The sequence below is a fragment of the Enoplosus armatus genome, chromosome 18 (assembly GCF_043641665.1).
Source record: "Enoplosus armatus isolate fEnoArm2 chromosome 18, fEnoArm2.hap1, whole genome shotgun sequence".
In the NCBI taxonomy this organism is placed as follows: Eukaryota; Metazoa; Chordata; class Actinopteri; order Centrarchiformes; family Enoplosidae; genus Enoplosus; species Enoplosus armatus.
In genome coordinates this window covers 122,693-143,206 of record NC_092197.1, presented here as the reverse complement: position 1 = coordinate 143,206, position 20,514 = coordinate 122,693, and the positions used below count along the sequence as shown (strand labels likewise).

General features: G+C 46.9%; 1 protein-coding gene across 1 annotated transcript; it reads left to right on the top strand.

Moving 5' to 3' along the window:
- The first annotated feature begins 612 nt into the window (after positions 1–612).
- apc (APC regulator of WNT signaling pathway) lies at positions 613–19,462 on the top strand. Its single transcript, XM_070924417.1, has 16 exons — positions 613–747; positions 5,438–5,525; positions 5,653–5,875; positions 6,634–6,742; positions 8,126–8,239; positions 9,115–9,177; positions 9,914–9,964; positions 10,081–10,167; positions 10,307–10,484; positions 10,602–10,802; positions 11,024–11,119; positions 11,405–11,544; positions 11,672–11,749; positions 12,215–12,331; positions 12,513–12,727; positions 12,835–19,462. The coding sequence occupies exons 1-16, from the start codon at positions 613–615 to the stop codon at positions 17,801–17,803; spliced, it is 6,864 nt and encodes a 2,287-aa protein (XP_070780518.1). The 3' UTR covers positions 17,804–19,462.
- Positions 19,463–20,514: the final 1,052 nt, after the last annotated feature.

The following is a 20,514-nucleotide window of genomic DNA, read 5'->3' as shown; positions in this document are numbered from 1 at the left end:
GAACATTATACATATATACAGTATTATATATCTGTATAGTTCAATGTTAAGTGACAATAAATATGGTCAAAATGTTTTTGAATTGTGCTTTCTTTATTTGATTTGACAGTCAGTTGTTGACTACAAGCAGACGTTGATACAACTACTGGGCTACTTCAATATATATCACACTAAATCACAACGCAAGTTAGACATTATGATGTTACAGACCTTTGCTTGAGGACATTTTCTCTAACTGGACCTCTTCGAATTTTAGTTGAATACCCCTGCTCTAGACCCTCTTGTAGTCCCGCCTGTAGACCCTTCTGTAGAACCTCCTGTAATCCTGCCTGTACAACCTTCTGTAGAACCTCCTGTAGTCCTGCCTCTAGACCCTCCTGTAGACCCTCCTTTAGAACCTCCTGCAGTCCTGCCTGTAGACCCTCCTGTAGTCCCACCTGTAGTCCTGACATCGATGTTAAATATTTAAAACATCTGAACACAATTAAGCTTTACAATATTTGTTTCCTTGTGTACTTCCTGCAGCTCTGTACTACAGTATCACAGTACCAGAGTACTACAGTGTCATAGTTCCTGGTTTGTTTTGCGCAGGTCAGACGTGGGTCCTCCAACATGGCGGCAGCGTCGTACGATCAGCTGCTGAGGCAGGTGGAGGTGTTAAAGATGGAGAACTCAAACCTGCGACAGGAGCTGCAGGACAACTCCAACCACCTGACCAAACTGGAGACTGAGGCCTCTAACATGAAGGTCAGTACTCATAATACTACTGAAATACTGCACACTGCAGTACTGAAATACTGCACACAGTCTTCTGAAATACTGCACACTGCAGTACTGAAATACTCAGAATCAGAAATAATTTATTGATCCCCAGGAGGAAATTAGACAAGTTACAGGTGCTCCCATTCAAGAATAGAAAAGTATGAAAATGAGAAGTATGTAAAAGATAAGATATAAAAAATAAAAATGTAAAAAATATATACAATAACAATGTATATATATGCATATACATGTATGTACTGCACTGATAAATATGTATTGCACTATTTTTTATAAATAGAATAAATAATGGGGTTATAGTTGCTGGCAGAGGTGAAATAGTCCAGAATCAGTCTGTGTCTTCTGAGTGTCTGACACTCAGAGGGAGGAGCTGAACAGTTTGATGGCCACAGGCAGGAATGATTTCCTGTGGCGCTCTGTTGTACATTTGGGAGGAATGAGTCTCCCACTGAAGCTGCTCTTGTGTCTGACCAGTACGTCATGGAGAGGATGTGAGACATTGTCCAAGATGGCCTGCAGCTTGGACAGTGTCCTCCTCTCTGCCACCACCGTCAGAGAGTCCAGCTCCACCCCCACAACGTCACTGGCCTTGTGGATCAGTTTGTTGAGTCTGTTGGAGTCCGCCACCCTCTGCCTGCTGCCCCAGCATGCAATAGCATAGAGGATAGCACTGGCCACCACAGACTCATAGAACATCCCCAGCATAGTCCAGCAGATGTTGAAGGACCTCAGCCGCCTCAGAAAATAGAGACGGCTCTGGCCCTTCTTGTAGAGGGCATTAGTGTTCTTCGCCCAGTTCAGTTTATTGTCAGTGTGAACTCCCAGGTACTTGTACTCCTCTACAATGTCCACACTGACCCCCTGGATGGAAACAGGGGTCATCGGCACCTTTGTCCTCCTCAGATCAACAGTCAGCTCCTTTGTCTTTGTCACGTTAAGCTGTAGATGGTTCTGCTCGCACCATGTGACAAAGTTGTCCACAGCAGCCCTGTACTCCTCCTCATCACCCTTACTGATACATCCAACTATTGCTGAGTCATCAGAAAACTTCTGAAGATGGCAGGTCTCTGTGCAGTAGCTGAAGTCCGTGGTGTAGATGGCGAAGAGGAAGGGAGAGAGGACAGTCCCCTGCGGGGCCCCGGTGTTGCTGACCACTCTGTCTGACATACAGTGTTGTAAGCACACATACTGTGGTCTGCCAGTCAGGTAGTTGACAATCCAGGGCACGAGGGGGGCATCCATCTGCATCTCCGTCAGTTTCTCACCCAGTAGAGCTGGGCGGATGGTGTTGAACGCACTGGAGCAGTCAAAAAACATGACTCTCACAGTGCTCGTCGGCTTATCCAGATGGGCGTAGACGCAGTTGAGCAGGTAGATGATGGCATCCTCAACTCCAAGTCGGGGCTGATAGGCGAACTGACGGGGGTCCAAGTGTGGCTTGACCAAGGGCTGGAGCTGCTCCAGGACGAGTCTCTCCAGAGTTTTCATGATGTCAGAATCAGAATCAGAAATACTTTATTCCCCGGGGGGAAATTATACAGTACCGGTGCTCCCATTCAAGAGTAGAAAGTAGTGTCAAATCTGTTAAAAAACAGATTCAGTTCGTTGGCCCGGTCCACACTGCCTTTAACTCCTCTGTTGTTGGTTGGCCTGAAACCAGCGATGGTCCTCATTCCACTCCAGACCTCTCTGATGTTGTTCTGCTGGAGTTTCCACTCCAGCTTCCTCCTGTACTTCTCCTTAGCCTCCCTGATCTTCACCTTCAGTTCCCCCTGGATTGCTCTGACCTCCTCCCTGTTGCCAGCTCTGAAAGCCCTTTTCTTTGCATGTCCACACAGAAGTTGATGTAGTCTCATAAGCCTCCTCCGACCATCTCCTCAATGTCCTTATGGTTGCAGGCTGGCTCTTCACCAGAGGCACATAACAGGGGTTGGGGTGCACTAGGTCGTGGTCTGACCTTCCCAGAGGGGGGAGGGGAGAGGAGCTGTTTGCATCCTTTACGTTAGCATACAGCAAGTCCAGGGTCCTCTCCTCTCTAGTAGGACAGCTCACATACTGAGTGAAGGTGGGAAGTGTCTTAGCCATGGTGACGTGGTTGAAGTAGATATAGCCGAGATAGCAATGAATGCATTCGGGTGCTGATTCTGTAGACGGACTATGGCGGAGTGAATGATGTCACATGCCGACTTCGGGTTGGCAGAGGGAGAATCAGAATCAGAATCAGAATCAGAAATTGTTTATTGCCAAGTAACATACATTACAAGGAATTTGCCGGAGGGAGAGAGGGATTTAAACATGTAAACATTCACAACAATGGCATGTGAAAACTCCCAGGGCAAATAGTACGGCCTGAGTCCAGCAGCCAACAGTTCAGTGTCTGGGCAACAGACACGATCCTTGATGGTGATGTGGGAAGGATTGCACCACCTGTTGTTAACAAGAACGGCAAGCCCCCCTCCTTTACGCTCACCACTCTAAGTGCAATCCCTGTCGGCCCGAACAGCCTGAAAGCCGTCGATGGAAACGTTGTCATCGGGAATGTCCTGGTGCAGCCATGTCTCCGTAAAGCACATTAAACTACACTCCTGGTACTCCCTCTGACTCCTAGCCAGCGCCGTTAGCTCATCCATCTTGTTTGCCAGCGATCTCACATTGCCCATGATAAGAGAGGGGAGACACGGTTTATATCTCCTCTTCTCTATAAGCCTCTGTTGTCTCGACCCACCTCTGTTCCCTCGTTGCTTCGTTCCTCCTCTGCATCCTCTGTGTCTTTTTCTCCAGATTTCAGTGGGGATCTCAGATGTTGTGGTCTCCAAGCAGGCCGGCTTCAGAGCAATAAGCTCATCTCTGGAGTAAACAATGCGGCCATGAAGTTGCTGAGCGACTGTACAATGTTTGAATGAAAGTAATTCTAGGGTGAAAAAAAAATACCAGAACTCTCTCTACCAGCATGTTTGGAGAGGACGCAACTTCAAAAAGTTAGTAGTTAAAATACAAAAGTTATGATAAAGGAATAAAGGAAAACATAAGAAAATAAACAGGAGCGACTGTAACAGGCTGCATGCATGGTCAGTGCATGCGCACTTTGCGCACACTGCAGTACTGAAATACTGTACACAGTCTTCTGAAATACTGCACAGTGTTGTACTGCCATACTGCACAAAGTACTATTGAAATACTAGTTAGCAGTCCTGTTAACACTAGCTGACTCTGCTCCGGACTCTGAGCTCAGAGCACTGGTGAGAATGTTGGTGACCACTGGGAGGTCTCCTTCGCTTTATTTAAGCTTTAAAGCTAATAGACAGCTAGCTGCTCGACTAACTGAGCTAATTAGCTAACAGCAGCTGCAGTTATCGGTTACTTTAGCAACAAATAAAGCTATCAATACTTTACTTACAGTTCAAATAAATTGCTTTGGAATACTATTAGATTTAATGCTAAATTACAATGCAAATTTTATGCAAAAAGAGCTCTGGTATCGGAAATGTACACAGATGTCTCTCTCTCTTCAGCCCAGAATAGACCTGTGGTAGTTTTCACCAATCATGCGCTGCTCTGAACTTCAGACTGAGCTCCTTGTTGTTGTTCAGAGTGAGAGATCTGTGTGGGTTAGAGGATCTTTGGCTTAGAGGGCTCAGGAAACCTGTCAGAATGAGCTTTCTGTCCTCTCCTTTTATTTCTTTCATCTTGTTTTTTCTTCCCTTTGTCTTGTTTTTGTTGTTGCTTATTTCCTGTTGTGTTCTTGTTTTACCCTCTTCTCCATCTCATCTTTGTTGTGCTGTTTGTCCTGATTTTGTTTTGTCTTTCTTTCTACTTTCCTCAGTTTGTCTGTTTTCTCTTTCCTGCTATGTTCTTATTCGTTTTTTCCCTCCTTTACATGCATGTTTTTTTGCATTTTAGTTTTTTATTATATAGTTTGATCTTTTCCGCTTTAATAATTTTCTTAGTTTCCTTTTTTTCTGTTGATAGTTTTGTCTTACAGTTTTATTTTCATGTCTCTCTGTGTTTTGATGTTTTTTGCTTGTAGTTTTATTGTTCTTTAGTGTCCCGTCCTACCTCTCCAAACGCGCACTCACTTCCCATTTCCTGTTTCCTGTATCCTGTTTTCTGTCGATGAGCACAAAACACACATGGACAGTCTGAGTGTTGTTAGTTTCCATCATGTCGCTGTTTGAACGCTGTCGTTTCATTGTGGTGAGTGAAAGACGAAACAATGATTTACTTGAAAAACTGGGCGAGCGACACAGAGAGAGAGAAAGAGAGAGAGAGAGATACATAGAGAGACACATAGAGAGACAGAGACACAGAGAGAGAGATACAGAGAGAGAGAGATACAGAGAGAGAGAGAGACACAGAGAGAGAGAGACGGAGACACAGAGAGAGAGAGAGACAGAGACACAGAGAGAGAGAGAGACCAGAGAGATCAGCATTATTATTATTATTATTATTGTTAATGTGTTAATATAATGAATATTTGTATTGGTATTTGATTGCAGTATAATGTCATGAACATGTTTTTATTTTAAAGTCTCTGTGTGTTTCCAGTATGAAAGTGTGTGACCCCCTGTGATCACATCAGAAAACACACTGTGGCAGACAGCGGTGCACCGTGATGTAACTCTTTACCACTTTTATTTTCTTCACTCATGTAAAACAGGAAGTGCTGAAGCAGCTGCAGGGCACCATAGAAGAAGAGTCTGGAGAGGCGTCAGGCTCTCAGCTGGAGCTCATCGAAAGACTGAAAGGTGAACAAAACAAACACATGCACGCACGCACACACGCACACATGCACACACACACACACACACACACACACACACACATACATACATGTATATACACATGTAATCTGATGTGTCCCTCCTCCTCCAGAGATGAGCCTGGACTCTGCAGGTTTTAAGCCCAGGTTGAGGCCTCCTCTGCCCCCCTCATCCTCCTCCAGCTCGGCCTCTTCTGGTTGTGGAGCTCCTGGAGGAGCAGCTGGAAGCTCCACAGCTCCAGGCCCCCTGGCGACCGCTGCCTTCCCCAGGAGAGGGCTGCCGTCTGTGGGCAGAGACAGCCACGACCGGTGCCTGGAGGAGTTGGAGAAGGAGAGGTACTGCTGAGAGTACTGACAGTACTACTAGGAGTACTACCATTACTGTACCAATACTACTGTACACACTGCTACTGTTGATAGCACTACTGAAAATCCACTTCTGCTTGTAGTACTACTTAAACCACTACTGTAATACTTTAACCACTGATATTACTGCTGAGAGTAATACTATGACTGTACTACTATTACTACTGTTAATACTGCAACCTCTTATTTTACTACTGAGAATGCTACTAAGAGCACTACTACAATTGTGCTACTCCTGCTCCTGTAAATACTACTGCTGAGAGTACGGATGAGAGTACAACTACAACTGTAGTACTAGTACTACCACTTATACCGCTGACAATACTACTACTGTAAGAACTTTTACTTCTCATAGTGCCACTGAGAATACTACTACAACTTTACTATTACTATAAATACTGCTACCATTCATAGTATTACTGCAAATGCTACTTCTGGTTGTAGTACTTGTACACATACTTGAAGGAGTGGTAGAAAGGTCATATTACTTACAGTAATGCTGCTACTCCTGGTTACACTGTTACACTTCTACTGCTACTACAAATATTGTTAGTACTATTATACAACACATACTACATGACATGACAGTACTGCTGTTGGTACTACTATATTTTCATGTTTTTATGTAGTTTTGTGGCCATTTTTGGCCATTTCTTGTTGTGAGATTGCTAATTTTCCTTCTCTGTTGTCACTGTCCTCATCTGTGATTTGCTGCTGGTCCCTGACAGGTCTCTCCTATTGGCTGAGCTGGAGAAGGAGGAGAAGGAGAAGGACTGGTACTACGCTCAGCTGCAGAATCTCACCAAGAGGATCGACAGTCTGCCGCTCACTGAAAACGTAAATAACCACAGTGTTTCATGGTTCCTGAAGTACTTTTACTCAAAGTTAAAGTTGGATTCAGTTGTACTTTTTGTGTTTGTAGTTCACTCTGCAGACGGACATGAGTTGTCGTCAGCTGGAGTTAAATTGTAGGGTTGGATATCGTTATCGATTCCGTTTCCAATTCCGATTCTGTTTTTTACAGACCTAAATGGAGGAGACTCAACCATAGTAAAGGGATGTAACCCATTCACCACAAATCATCCACTTTCTCCTTACTCATCTTCCCCTTCATGAACCGGCTCAGAGTTCAGACAAAACAAGGGAGACCACACAGATAATGACGGTTTAAACAAAACAAATTCATTTAGCCGATGCTAACCTATACACAAAAGAACAAAGAAACTGGTAAATCAGTATTATCAGTGGTGTAGGGAGTGCATGAGTGTGGGCAAAAGTAATGTAAATGAAATGGATAACATAAAGCAAATCTAATAGAACCCAAAACACAACCAAACAAAACCTGTCTGGCTGGGGAGAGAGAGAGCCAGAACTGCCAAATCCAGCCCTCTTATATGGCAAGCAGGAAGAGCAATCAGGAAGAGTTGATTCAGATGTGGCTCATCCTCATGACACACCTCTGCCACTCTGTATCCTAAACAATAGGAAACACAAGAGAACACACCAGAAGCCACAAACAAGAGTGGGAGGGGTCATCACAATGACTAAAGTGAAAGTGAAGGTTGTGTACTAGAGGGGGGTCTCTGGGGAAGAACTAGAGGTGGAGGGGTGCTCTCTAAACTCGTATCTAAGAAAAATATGTATGAGAATAATTTGTAGACATCATTCATTTACCTTCTATATAAAAAGTGAATGCCTTACTACGTTGCTAATGTTAACCTTAGCTGTGTCAACATGTCAAACTTGGTGCATTCTTTCAGATTCACGCCGTGTTGAATTAAATGCTTCATCATATTTGAGGTTCTTCCTCCTGTGCACAAAACATCCTTACTGCAGGAGTTACATTTTGCTGTGTTATCTTTTTTAGTGACACTAACATACTTTCGAACATTTGCTGCAGTCAGCCATTCTCCTGGATGTAGTGAACAGTAGTGTCTCTTCTCACCTGCTTTGTTTACATACTGCGTAACAAATCATGTGACGTTGGGTCCGCATAGCAGGTCCTGGCAGATAAGTACAACTTTTACTACAATAAGATCACTGCTGTTCACTCGGGAACGCGACTGAAATATGTAATAGTTAGGAACCTATAAGCAGCATCGAAATGCATGGGTCTTATCGAACCCACGGTTCTTGGAAATTTGGAATCGGTTCCAACACTCTGCAGACCGACACAAGTCATCGTCAGCTGAAGTTAAATTGTAGTTTTTGTGTTTGTAGTTCACTCTGCAGACGGACATGAATCGTCGTCAGCTGGAATTTGAAGCTCGCCAGATCCGTTCAGCGATGGAGGAACAGTTGGGCTCCTGTCAGGAGATGGAGAGGAGAGCTCAGGTATGAATTCAGCTGGAGGCTGTTTCACCTGTCTGAAGGTCTCAGTCTGTCTCCAACACAAACACTTTCACTTCAGTGAGCGTTGGCTTGTCAGCAAGTAACAGACAGGTATGTCTCATGTCATGCGGTAAACACACTCTCCTAACTCCACTTCAAAGTCATATTCAGAGCTCAGTGTATCCCACAATGCACCACAAATTCTGATCATAAAAAGTCATTTTGTTTGTGACGCTCACAGTTAACGTTTCACAGTTAATCAGCCGCTGCTTCTCCAGTGATTGTGTGCGGACGTTGTAATACAGACTGTGGCCACTAGGACAGTAAATATACTGACACATGAAGTAAACAGGAAGTGATGTCAGACACAATCTTTCGTGTCGCAACACAAGAAAGTTCTAACTGAATATTAATCATCACCTCTGAGTGACAGGAAGTCCTCATTAACCAGTTGTATCCCAGTGAGCTCTGATAAACTGAGGTGACCGAGGCTTAGAAGAGAGGAATTGGGACACGGAGAACACCTTGTTTGCACAGAGTCATTATGATTGGCTAGTTATGTGCTCGCTAACCCTGATTGGTTGTTTCAGACCAGATCCAGTTTTTTAAAAAACTAAATACAAAGGGGCAGGTGCTCACAGACACAGGTTTTTTTAAAGGAACCCTTCAATTAAATATTGTTAATGAAATGCAAGGGTCAAAATTAGTTCTTAAATCAAGATTATTATTCAATAATATTACCTGCTGCTGCTTTAAAGACTGCAAATGCTCAAGCAGGTTTGAATATTTATTTTCTCCCATGTTTAAAATATGTTTAAATTTAAACTAAAAAGTGACGTCACCGACATTCATGTGTGTGTATGTATGTGTGTCTTCAGGCTCGTGTGTCTCGTATTCAGCAGATAGAGAAAGACATCCTGAGACTGGGAGCTCGACTGCAGGTAACCTCACATGTTCTTTACTGACCGACAGTCTGCTTAAACTACAGCTGAACTGGAACATCAGGAAATGTTTGTGCCTGACAGAATGTCTAGAAAATTGTCCAAATTTAAACGTGACTTGCTGCTTGTTTCTATCCACTGCTGCTTTGTGAACATGAGTTCACTGGTTGATGGAGATAAACAGCTGGTGGAGCTAATTCTCCAGGTGCTACCATTAAACCATTGCAGAAGAAGAAGAGGACACAACGAGATGACGTCATTGAAAGAGCTCATGTCAAAGCTCAAACGATGGAAAACCATGTGGAGAACATTTTGTGTTGTGATGAAGGTTACAGTCTCTTCATTGCTCCACACAGATCTGATGTTTTCAGCTCTTCACTTTCAGTCAGATCTTCATGTACGCCAGCATTTATTCTTTGGTTTTATCCACATACAGCTTTTATAGCTCACACAACAGGAAACAATATCTGTTTAAATCTGCTGATCTCCACGAAGCAGCTGCTAATCACAACAACAGTGGATTAAAATTTGAGCCACATTTGGCTGAAAGTGTGTTTTCCTTCTTGACAGCACCACTGTGAGGTTTTACAGTGTAAACATTTTGTTTAAATTCTCACGTTGAACCTTGTTTTCATTTCTTATTTTTGTGAAGTCATTTTAGTTTCTGTGAGTGAGTGCTGATGAAACTACTTTAGAGCTCAGAGAGTTGTATTTATTTAACCTGCTCTCTCTCCAGGGGGAGGAAGCTCAGGGGGCGAGCGACAGCAGCGGATTGGCTGGAGCTCAGGTGAGTGTCTGGTCCTTCATTCTTCTTCGCCTTCTTTACTTTCACTTTACTTTATGTCTCTCTTCTTTTTTAAATCTTGTTTTAATATATATATATATTTTTTTTTCCTCCTTTAGAGCTCTAGCAGCCGATTGGACCATGAACCGACCAATGAGACGAGCTTCTCTGTGCCTCGACGAATCACCAGCCACCTGGGAACCAAAGTTAGTAATTATGCCCAGTAACAGTCAGTAACAGTCCTACAAACACTCATAACCCTCCACCAAAGTATGTCATCACCTCAGTAACTAGCCAGCAACAGGGGCACTGTAAAAAGTTAACCCTCTGTGTCACCCCCTGCAGGTGGAGATGGTGTATAGTCTTCTGTCTATGTTGGGGACTCATGACAAAGACGACATGTCGCGGACGCTGCTTGCCATGTCGAGCTCACAGGACTCATGCATCGCCATGCGTCAGTCCGGCTGTCTGCCGCTGCTCATCCAGCTGCTGCACGGCAATGACAAGGACTCCCTGTTGCTAGGTAATAGTTAGTTCTTGCAGAGGTAAAATGTTGGGAGGTGTTTTTTTTTTTTCTCCTTCTCTGTCACAGGTAACTTTCTTACCTCACCTGTTTATTTATATTTCGGCCGTTGCCTAGGTAACTCTCGTGGCAGTAAAGAGGCTCGTGCGCGGGCGTCTGCCGCGCTGCACAACATCGTTCACAGTCAGCCTGACGATAAGAGAGGCCGGCGTGAGATCAGAGTGCTCCACCTGTTGGAGCAGGTACGTCATTACTGCGAGGCGTGTTGGAGCTGGCAGGAGAACCACGAGAGGGGCGTTGACCAGGAGGACAACCCCAGTGAGTGATGTAGCACACACACTGACCAATCAGGAGGACAGACCACAAGTCACATGACCAAAACTTTATTTCTATCAGAATAATCCATTCAGAACATGTTTATAAACATTTAAACTGAATGTTATCTATAGTATAGTATATAATAATAATGATAATAATAATAATAATAATAATATAAATTTATTGTGATTGTATATAAATGTTACATAACGTGTCTTCAGTGCCATCTCCAGTGGAGCATCAGATCTGTCCGGCCGTCTGCGTCCTCATGAAACTTTCCTTCGATGAAGAACATCGACACGCCATGAACGAACTTGGTGAGTCTGAGTTACTGACTGTTCCTTTATTCCTATAAATAATTCTTTATTTTTGATTGTCTGTTTGAACAGATGTCTCTGTCTTTTTTATCGGTGTGTTTCCTGCTTCATAAAGCAGATTTTTTTCCTAAAGTTTTATTTCTCTGACTGGTTTCTTGTTTTCTGACCAGTTTGATGTTTGTCCAGATTTTGTTTCCTCATCTTACAGGCTGGTTAACTGACTGTTTGACTGTTTCCTGACTGGTTTACTAATTGATATTCTCTGTGGGTTACTTGTCCCTGCAGGCGGTCTTCAGGCAGTGGCGGAGCTGTTGCAGGTGGACTGTGAGATGTTCGGTCTGAGCAGCGATCATTACAGCATCACGCTACGGCGATACGCCGGCATGGCGCTCACCAACCTCACCTTCGGAGATGTAGCCAATAAGGTTGGGTGAAAACAAAAACTACTCATCACATTGTTCATGTTTTAAATGTCCAAACTCTCTTCAACATGTTATCTCTTTCTCCGTAACCAATCAGATCACAGCGTTATGTTGTTGTTTTTCCAATTAGGCCACGCTGTGCTCCATGAAGGGCTGTATGAGAGCTATGGTCGCTCAGCTGAAGTCTGACAGTGAAGACCTGCAGCAGGTAAACTCACCAGTTCCCATGGAGCTGTCTGACACCTTTTTGTGAAGCTTGTAAAGTTTTGTAGTTTTATTTTTCTGTTTTTGTCTGTGAGATGTTTTTTATTTTGTACAATAAGATATTTTTCTTAATTATAATTCATTAATTATATATTTTTGTTTAGGAATCCATCTATCTTTTTCTCCACCAGCTGTCTGTGTGTCAGCAGGTCTACACCTCATTCACACTGTCACATCAACACAGACATTGATTCAGTGTGAATGATGGACAGAAACAGATTAGGGCACCCTTGTGGCTGGCAGTTCACATGTTGGCGTTTAAATGTATTTGTTGGTGTCACAACATAAACTCTGTCTTGTTATACAAACCAGTTTTTAAATATTTGTTTGTCCTTTGGTTTTTGTTTTATATTTTTCCTGTAGACTTTTTGGTCATCCTTCTGAATATTTTGTCCTTTTGTTTTTTTAGGTGATAGCAAGTGTGTTGAGGAACTTGTCGTGGCGTGCTGATGTCAACAGTAAGAAGACGCTGCGTGAGGTCGGCAGCGTGCGAGCGCTGATGGGCTGTGCTCTCGAGGTCCAGAAGGTAAATAAACTTCTATTGTTTGGTTCGTCTTCATTTCTTTTTGTTCGTCTTCATTTCTTTTTGTTCTCTTATCAAATGTTGTTTTCCGTCTTCATGATGACATGACATCTGTACTGAGCCTCCTCTGAAATTGTTTTTCCTGTAGTTTTTCAGTTTGTTTTTTCTTGTTCTTCTCCTTCAGGAGTCGACTCTGAAGTCCGTACTGAGTGCGCTCTGGAACCTGTCTGCTCACTGTACGGAGAACAAGGCGGATATCTGTGCGGTGGACGGCGCTCTGGCGTTTCTGGTGGGAACACTGACTCACCGCAGCCACACCAACACCCTCGCCATCATCGAGAGCGGAGGCGGCATCCTGCGCAACGTCTCCAGCCTCATCGCCACCAACGAGACGCACAGGTAACCAACTGTAAACAAGTAAACAACCTGTAATAACTTACAATATCCACTGTGCAGACTGAAAACTTATGATTAAAACTCTCTTACACCTACGCGTTGTCTTGCAGGCAGATCCTGCGTGAGCACGGCTGCCTGCCCACTCTGCTGCAGCACCTGAAGTCTCACAGTTTGACCATTGTGTCCAACGCCTGTGGGACACTCTGGAATCTGTCAGCCAGAGATGCCAAAGACCAGGAGGCATTATGGGAGCTGGGCGCTGTGGGCATGCTGCGCAACCTCATCCACTCCCGGCATAAAATGATTGCCATGGGCAGCGCCGCCGCCCTGCGGAACCTGATGGCCAACCGGCCCGCGCGCTACAAGGATGCCAGCGTGGTGTCACCGGGCGCTGGCGCCCCTTCACTGCACGCCCGTAAACAGAAGGCGTTATTTGAGGAGCTGGATGCCCAGCAGCTATCGGAGACTTTCGACAACATCGACAATCTGAGCCCCAAGGCAGCGCACAGGAAGGGGCGAGGCTGTAATGGCGCTGGAGGAGGAGGGAGCACAACACGCTCGTATGCCAACACGCCTGTGCTGTCAAGCCCGAAGAACGGAGATGGATCAAAGAGGACAAGTGAGGAAGCAGCGTATGCTCGGCCAGTGTTTCCACCCAGCGTCCGAGCATCCAGCGACAGCCTCAACAGCGTCACGAGTGCTGACGGCTATGGCAACCGTGGCAAGACCAAGCCGTCATCAGAGCCATTCTACTCTTCAGACGAGAACGGAGTCAACAAGTGCTGCGTCTACAGGAAGTACCCGGCCGACTTGGCCCACAAGATCCGCAGTGCCAACCACATGGCGGACGACGATGGTGCGGAGCTGGACACGCCCATCAACTACAGCCTGAAGTACTCTGACGAACAGTTGAATTCTGGGAGACAGAGCCCCAGTCACCGCGGCGGCATTGAGAGCGATGAAGACGATGAACAGGACACCAGGCTGAGGAGGAGGAACGACGGCAGTGACTCTGCAACAACCAGCAGCCGCATGGCGTCTGTCCCGTCGCCGCGCTATGTCGTTGCCACGGCAACATCAAACTACGGTGGTGACTCAACAGGTGAACAGCCAATTGACTACAGCCTGAAATATGGTGCTGACGCTTCCCACAAACCGCTTTTCAAGCCAGAAGAGACCGCTGCCCCCTCCGTTCCTCCGCCCTTGTCATCCTCTGCCAACAAGCTCCGCCCCCCTCCGCCCCCAGCCAATCGGGCAGTGCCAAAAGGCAACCAGGAGTCGACGCAGACGTACTGTGTGGAAGACACTCCTATCTGTTTCTCCAGAGGCAGCTCGCTCTCCTCGCTGTCATCAGAGGAGGAAGATGAGGACGGCGATGTCATTGGGAGAAGGAGGAGAGGTGGGAGCGTCGTCTGTGGCAGCGGCAGTAACGACTACCCAACACTTCCTGTCAGCGAGAAAGATGCACATGAGCAGCAGCAGAGGCAGCAGAAGGAGGCAGAGAGCCAGACCGCCACTGCTGCCGCTGTTCCCTCCACACGGGGAAGACGAGGTCACCACCATCATCACGGTCACGCCCACCACCACCATCATCACCACCATGTTACATCATCGTCGGGCGCCAGGACTCCTAAGAGTCCTCCAGAGCAGCCGTACGCTCAGGAGACACCGCTGATGTTTAGCCGCTGCACATCAGTCAGCTCCCTCGACAGCTTCTCCACCTCGTCCATCGCCAGCTCTGTGCGCTCCAGTGAGCCGTGCAGCGGCATGCCAAGCGGCGTGGTCAGCCCCAGCGACTTGCCTGACAGCCCGGGACAGACCATGCCGCCTAGCCGTGCCAAGACGCCGCCGCTGCCGCCACCACCAACACAGACAACAAAGGAGGAGGAAAAGGCAGAGAAGAAGGACGAGGAGGAGAGCAGCGCAGACGTCCTGCTGCACTTTGCCACAGAGAGCACACCCCATGGCTTCTCCCGAGCCTCCAGTCTGAGTGCGCTCAGTCTGGACGAGCCATACATCGCAGCAGAGATGAAGAAGAAGAAAGAGGAGGAGGATGGAGGGAACGAGGAGAAAAAGGAGGAGGTGGCGTCAAAACCAATCCTCGACGAATCAGATGACGACGACGACATTGAGATCCTGGAGGCGTGCATCAACATGGCCATGCCTAAGTCGTCACGGAAACCAAAGAAACAGCAACAAGCAGCGCCACGGAAACCCAGCCAGCTTCCCGTTTACAAGCTCCTCCCACCTCAAACCCGCACCCAATCACTGCAGAGGAAGGATGTTCCATTGCCAGAGGAGGTGCCAAGAGTTTACTGTGTGGAGGGCACGCCGCTCAACTTCTCCACCGCTACCTCGCTCAGTGACCTCACCATTGACTCTCCACCCAATGAGGAGGCAGCAGCCGTCACACCGGTAGCCCCGCCCACCTCCACCCAGAGGAGACGGGCCGGACTTGCTGAGGGTGAGAATGGTGATGACATCCTTGCTGAGTGCATCAGCGCCGCCATGCCCAAAGCCAAACCCAGAAAACCAATCAGAGCGGCTGTGAACAGCGAGAACCTCCAAACCCCGCCTCTCCCCCCACCTCTTCCTCCTCAGGGCCCGTCTGCTCTTCTCGGCCCACAGCAGCAGCAGAAGAAGAAGCCGACGTCACCGGTAAAGCCAATGCCCCAGCGGGCAGCTTATGGCGTCGCCACAGCAACAGCGGCCAAAGCAAAACCAGGGTTTGCCTTTGACTCGCCGCGCCACTATACGCCCATCGAGGGCACGCCATGCTGCTTCTCACGCAACGACTCACTGAGCTCGCTTGACTTTGATGAAGACGACAGTGGTGATAGGGATGGAGAGGAGAAGAAAACAAAAGAAGAAGAAGGCAGGAAGAGGAAGCAGCAGACAGCGGCTGTTTTCCCTCGAACGAAACCTGCAACCAACCCGACAGCGGCAGATGAAAAGCAGAAGTTCGCCATCGAGGACACGCCCGTCTGCTTCTCCAGAAACTCCTCCCTGAGCTCGCTGAGTGACATCGACCAGGAGAACAACAACAAGGAGTTCGCCCTGCCACCAAAGCCCGAGCAGCAAGATGGAGGCAAAGGAGGAACAAAGTCTCCGCCACAGGCAGAGTCGAAGCCCCGCCCCCTTGCGGCCAGTGGCTATGCTCCAAAAGCATTCCATGTGGAAGACACGCCCGTCTGCTTCTCCAGGAACTCGTCGCTCAGCTCACTGAGTATCGACTCGGAGGATGACCTGCTGCAGGAGTGCATCAGCTCCGCTATGCCCAAGAAGAAAAAGAAAGCCGTCTCCGTCCCTGCCGCTGTTGCCACGCCACTTCCTGTTCCCAAAGTCAACGATGGCATTCTGGCTGAGGAGGAGAATTCAGAGGCGCCCAGAAGCCCTGCCTCCCCTGACTCTGAGTCCTTTGATTGGAAGGCAATCCAGGAAGGCGCTAACTCCATCGTCAGCAGCCTGAATGCTGCCGCCGCCGCCTCGTCACTGTCCCGCCAACCATCATCAGACTCTGACTCGGTCCTGTCCCTGAAGTCTGTGGGCTCGCCGTTCCGCCTGTCAGCAGCCAATAACAATGCTGAAGAAGAAGATGTGGAGGACAAGGAGGAGGCAGCTGTGAAGCGAGGGGCGAGGATCCTGAAGGGTGGGGAACGCACTACGCTGGAGGCCAAGAAGAAGAAGGAGGAGGAAGAGGAGGAGGATGAGACGAAGGCGGTGAGAGGCGGGAAGAAGATGTATAGGAGTCTGATTACAGGTAAACCGAGGGCGGAGCCAGCAGCCAGGGGGCGGAGTAAACCCAGAGCAGCAACCGTAGCCAAAGCTCCAGGAAGCATCGACAGTGGCGACAGAGGAGGTGGGTCCTCTCGGGACTCCACGCCATCTCGATCTTCCACAGCAGCCAATCACAAAGGAGGGAAGCTGTCGCAGCTGCCGCGCACGGCGTCTCCAGGAAGTGCATCATCAACATCATCGGCCTCCAGACCGGCAAAACAAAGTGGGGCGGCAAGGAGCAGTGGTGGCATCCCGAGGAGCGAGTCAGCATCAAGGGTCAGCGGTTCCACAGCGGCCAAGAAGCAGAGGGCGGAGCCGGACAAGCCGGCACTCGTCCGTCAGTCGACCTTCATCAAAGAAGCACCGAGCCCGACGCTGAAGAGGAAGCTGGAGGAGTCTGCGGTGGCGGCTGCAGCGGCATTAGAGTCACCATCCAGCCCTGATACACCTCTACCATCAACAAACAGGAGACATGACGTCAACCGATCCCACTCTGAGAGCCCGTCACGGCCACAGGAAGTGACATCATCACGATTCAGCCGCACCGGCACCTGGAAGCGGGAAAACGTCGGCGGGGGAGGAGGGGGGGGCAGTGGCAGTGGCAGTAAACACTCCACTTCATTACCACGCGTGGGGACGTGGAAGAGGACAGGAAGCTCATCGTCTGTGTTGTCGGCGTCATCGGAGTCCAGCGAGAAGGGCCGGAGTGAGGAGGAGAGTGCCGTGAGGTCGAAGGGAACATGGAGGAAAGCAAAGAGCAGCGGCGGTGACTCATCAGCTGGGCGGGCCTTCACAGACAAATCTGAAGATGTGTGGGTACGCCTGGAGGACTGTCCTGTCAACAACCCACGCTCCTCCTCTTCCTGTTCAGCCCGCTCTCCCACCACCGCCAACGCCCCGCCCGTCATTGACAGTCCCACCCCCTCCAAGATCCCCTCCTCCTCCTCTTCCTCCTCCTCCAACCTCAACCTGCGCCGGAGTTGTGAGAGCCTTGATGACAAGCCGCAGCCGCCGCCTGAACGGCAACAACAACAGCAGCAGCAGCAGCGCAGTCAGCAGCGCAGCGGTGCCGTGGCAGCTCGAGTCAGCCCCTTCAACTACACGCCAAGCCCGAGGAAGAGCAACGCTGATGTTCCCACCACTGCCACACCAACCACCACGACATCATCATCGACGACCCCCACACGACCTTCACTCATCCCCACCCCTGTCACCAAAAAACGGGAGCCAAAGGGGGGAGAAGGCAGCAGTGGCGGTGGTGGTGGCGGTGAACGTGGCTCGTACATTGTGACGTCAGTATGAAAAGAAACAAGGAGAAGAATGTGGTAATAGGACACAAGATGGCCGCCACAGTTTGGACAGTTGACAAAACTGAGAAAGTGTAAATATGGAGGGAGAAACGTTAGAAAGTGTTTGTTTGTGAACTGAACTGTACAGGAAGTGAGTGTGTATTTAAGTGCTAGCCCCGCCCCCTCACCGCCCTTCTCTCCCCTCATTGGTTCTTCTCACCTGTCAGTCAAGCTTCTTTATTCGACGAGAGAAAACTTTAAAAACGAACTTTTTATGTTTTTATACCACTAAAATGATGTGTAGCGCTTAGCTCCGCCCCTCTCTGCCTGTGTCCCTGCATGGTCCCGCCCCATACCTTAATGATGACCGTTACCATGGTGACATAACAATGATGATGATGATGATAACAATGTTATGCTAGCTGTAGCGTCTGAGCTGATCCTGCTCCTTTGAAAGTTTTCATGTTTTTTCTCATGGAGTTTGGTTCTGAAAAAAACCCCAGATTTTTCTCCTGTCGTCGGGTCTAAATTTATTTATTTTCTCCACAGGTGGGGACAGTTTGGTGTCTGAAACGTAAGATTCTGAGGAGTTAAACGCGTCAAATTTAACTTTGCGTTTTTGAATCTTTTGCCAAATTCCTTTCATACATTTGAGAATTTTCTCACAGGCAAAGTTAAACAGAGTCCAAAATAATCCAAAATGTCCTTACATTTGTTTGGATTCTCAAGAAAATTTGGCATCCTTTTCTACATAATAATGATATGTTTTTTCCATTAATGTAACGGAGTCTGGTTTTCTAACTGCTGCGTTCAGGAGCAGAAACAGGAATCCAAGTAGTCTAATGAACAGATCTGTTGTTGAACAGTTTTGGGAATCTTATTTGTTACTCTTAATGTTTAAAGTTATGTGAAGTACAATCGACAGACTGGAACATTTTCAGCTGAAATGTTCATATTAAAAGTTTTTTTTGTCAGATGGATGTAAAAATCAGTTTTTCAGAACCTCACTCGCACAAACTGCTTTTATTCCAGAGAGGGAAGTTTGCTGCCGACTGAACTGTAAACTTTGAATCTGAAACACTTTGAAAAGTTTGAGTCCGTTCTTGAATTTCCTGGTGAATTTTGAGGATTTTAGTTGATAAATCGCTTGTTGGCTGAAAACTTCCCGCTCTGTATCGCCTTGGCAACAAATAACACTGTAAAACGTAAGTTATTGCTGTAAAACCTTAAAACCTTTTAACTTTGAAGCACATAATTTAAAACAAAAATGAATTTTGCCAAAAACGTTTCCACAGTGTTTATTCATGGCTGTAACTTGATTTTCACTGTTTTTATGTTGATGCTGGAGGAAAACAACTCAAAGGCAAAAACATTTTGGTGAAATGTTAAACAGATGATGAACAATAAAATTCAACATTTTAGGTGCAAACCTGGTGGTTTGATTGTTTTTCCAGTTTTTATTTTTCTGTTATGTTATTATGTTATTTAAGTTCATGTTGATGCTGTACGGAGGCCCTTAAGGGACATGAGCTAAAACTCACAAATGTAGTTTTTGTTCATGTCCACTCAGGGCCTCCATAGTGTGACGGGATATTCAAACCACTGCCAGGGGAAACAAAATAGTGTGAAAAAAATACTTGTAATATTTAGAGAATAAAGTTGAAAATCTGTGATGTAACATACGACATTTTGTCCTTGAAGCAACGTTTTCTCTAAATACTACGTATCATCTGTTTTTGACACGTTTGATCTCAGATTTTCAGCTGCTCTTTTAGTATCCTTAAATTATACGTCTAAAAACTTAAAGTGGAGGTATTCTGCTCATGTCCACCTATATATCTTTATTCTGAGCTGACAGAAAGTCAGAGGAGGGTGGTGGACTTAGTCGAAGCAGGTGGAGTTAACAGACTTTGTTTGTCGCGTCACCAACTGAAAAACAATAAAAAGCATCATAAACTTAAACATGAGCAAACATTGACACTCAGGCAGCAGATTGTATATCAGATTTATATTCAGTATGACACTGAGGAAAGATTTGATTAAATTTAAATTTAAATTAAAAGGATGAGACATACTTATATTTATATAAAAACTTAAAGTGGAGGTATTTTGCTCATGTCCACCTATATATCTTTATTCTGAGACTCCACTAGAGCAGCTTTGCATGAGTCACAGATCTAATAAGTCCTTCTTCATCTTATTGTGGCCCTTCATGCGGCCCCTCAGTTCACCCTCTGTCTGACACAAGCCGTTTGAACTCCTGTCTCTTCAAGGCCCGCCTCCCTAAAAGCCCACTTTCTTCTGATTGGCCGACTCCCTGCAGCCCAAGAGGGACAGGGAGATGCCTCTGAGCCCTGAGCACAGCGCACTGCTTCATACTGAGCCACTGTGGCTGACTGCATGACAGTAGCAGTAACTTAGCTTGGAAAATAGAGACATGGGGACTGAACCAGACTTTAGCAACAAGTAAAGCCGTCTGTCCATCAAGAAACAACCTCCTACCTACCTATTTTCCTTCACAGCAGAAAAAGCTCTTTCTGTGAGACATTGAACAACCTGACTAGCAGTAAAGAGCCGTCCTGAGCAGATCAGCCCAACAACTCAGACAGACTGAAGGGGGGGTGAGCGGCCCTCTACTTCGTGGCCGTGCTTTGTTTTCTTTCTTTCTTCTTCTTCTTCGTGGGCGTGTTGTCACTGTTGTGCACTGAGCAGATGACCATCCCT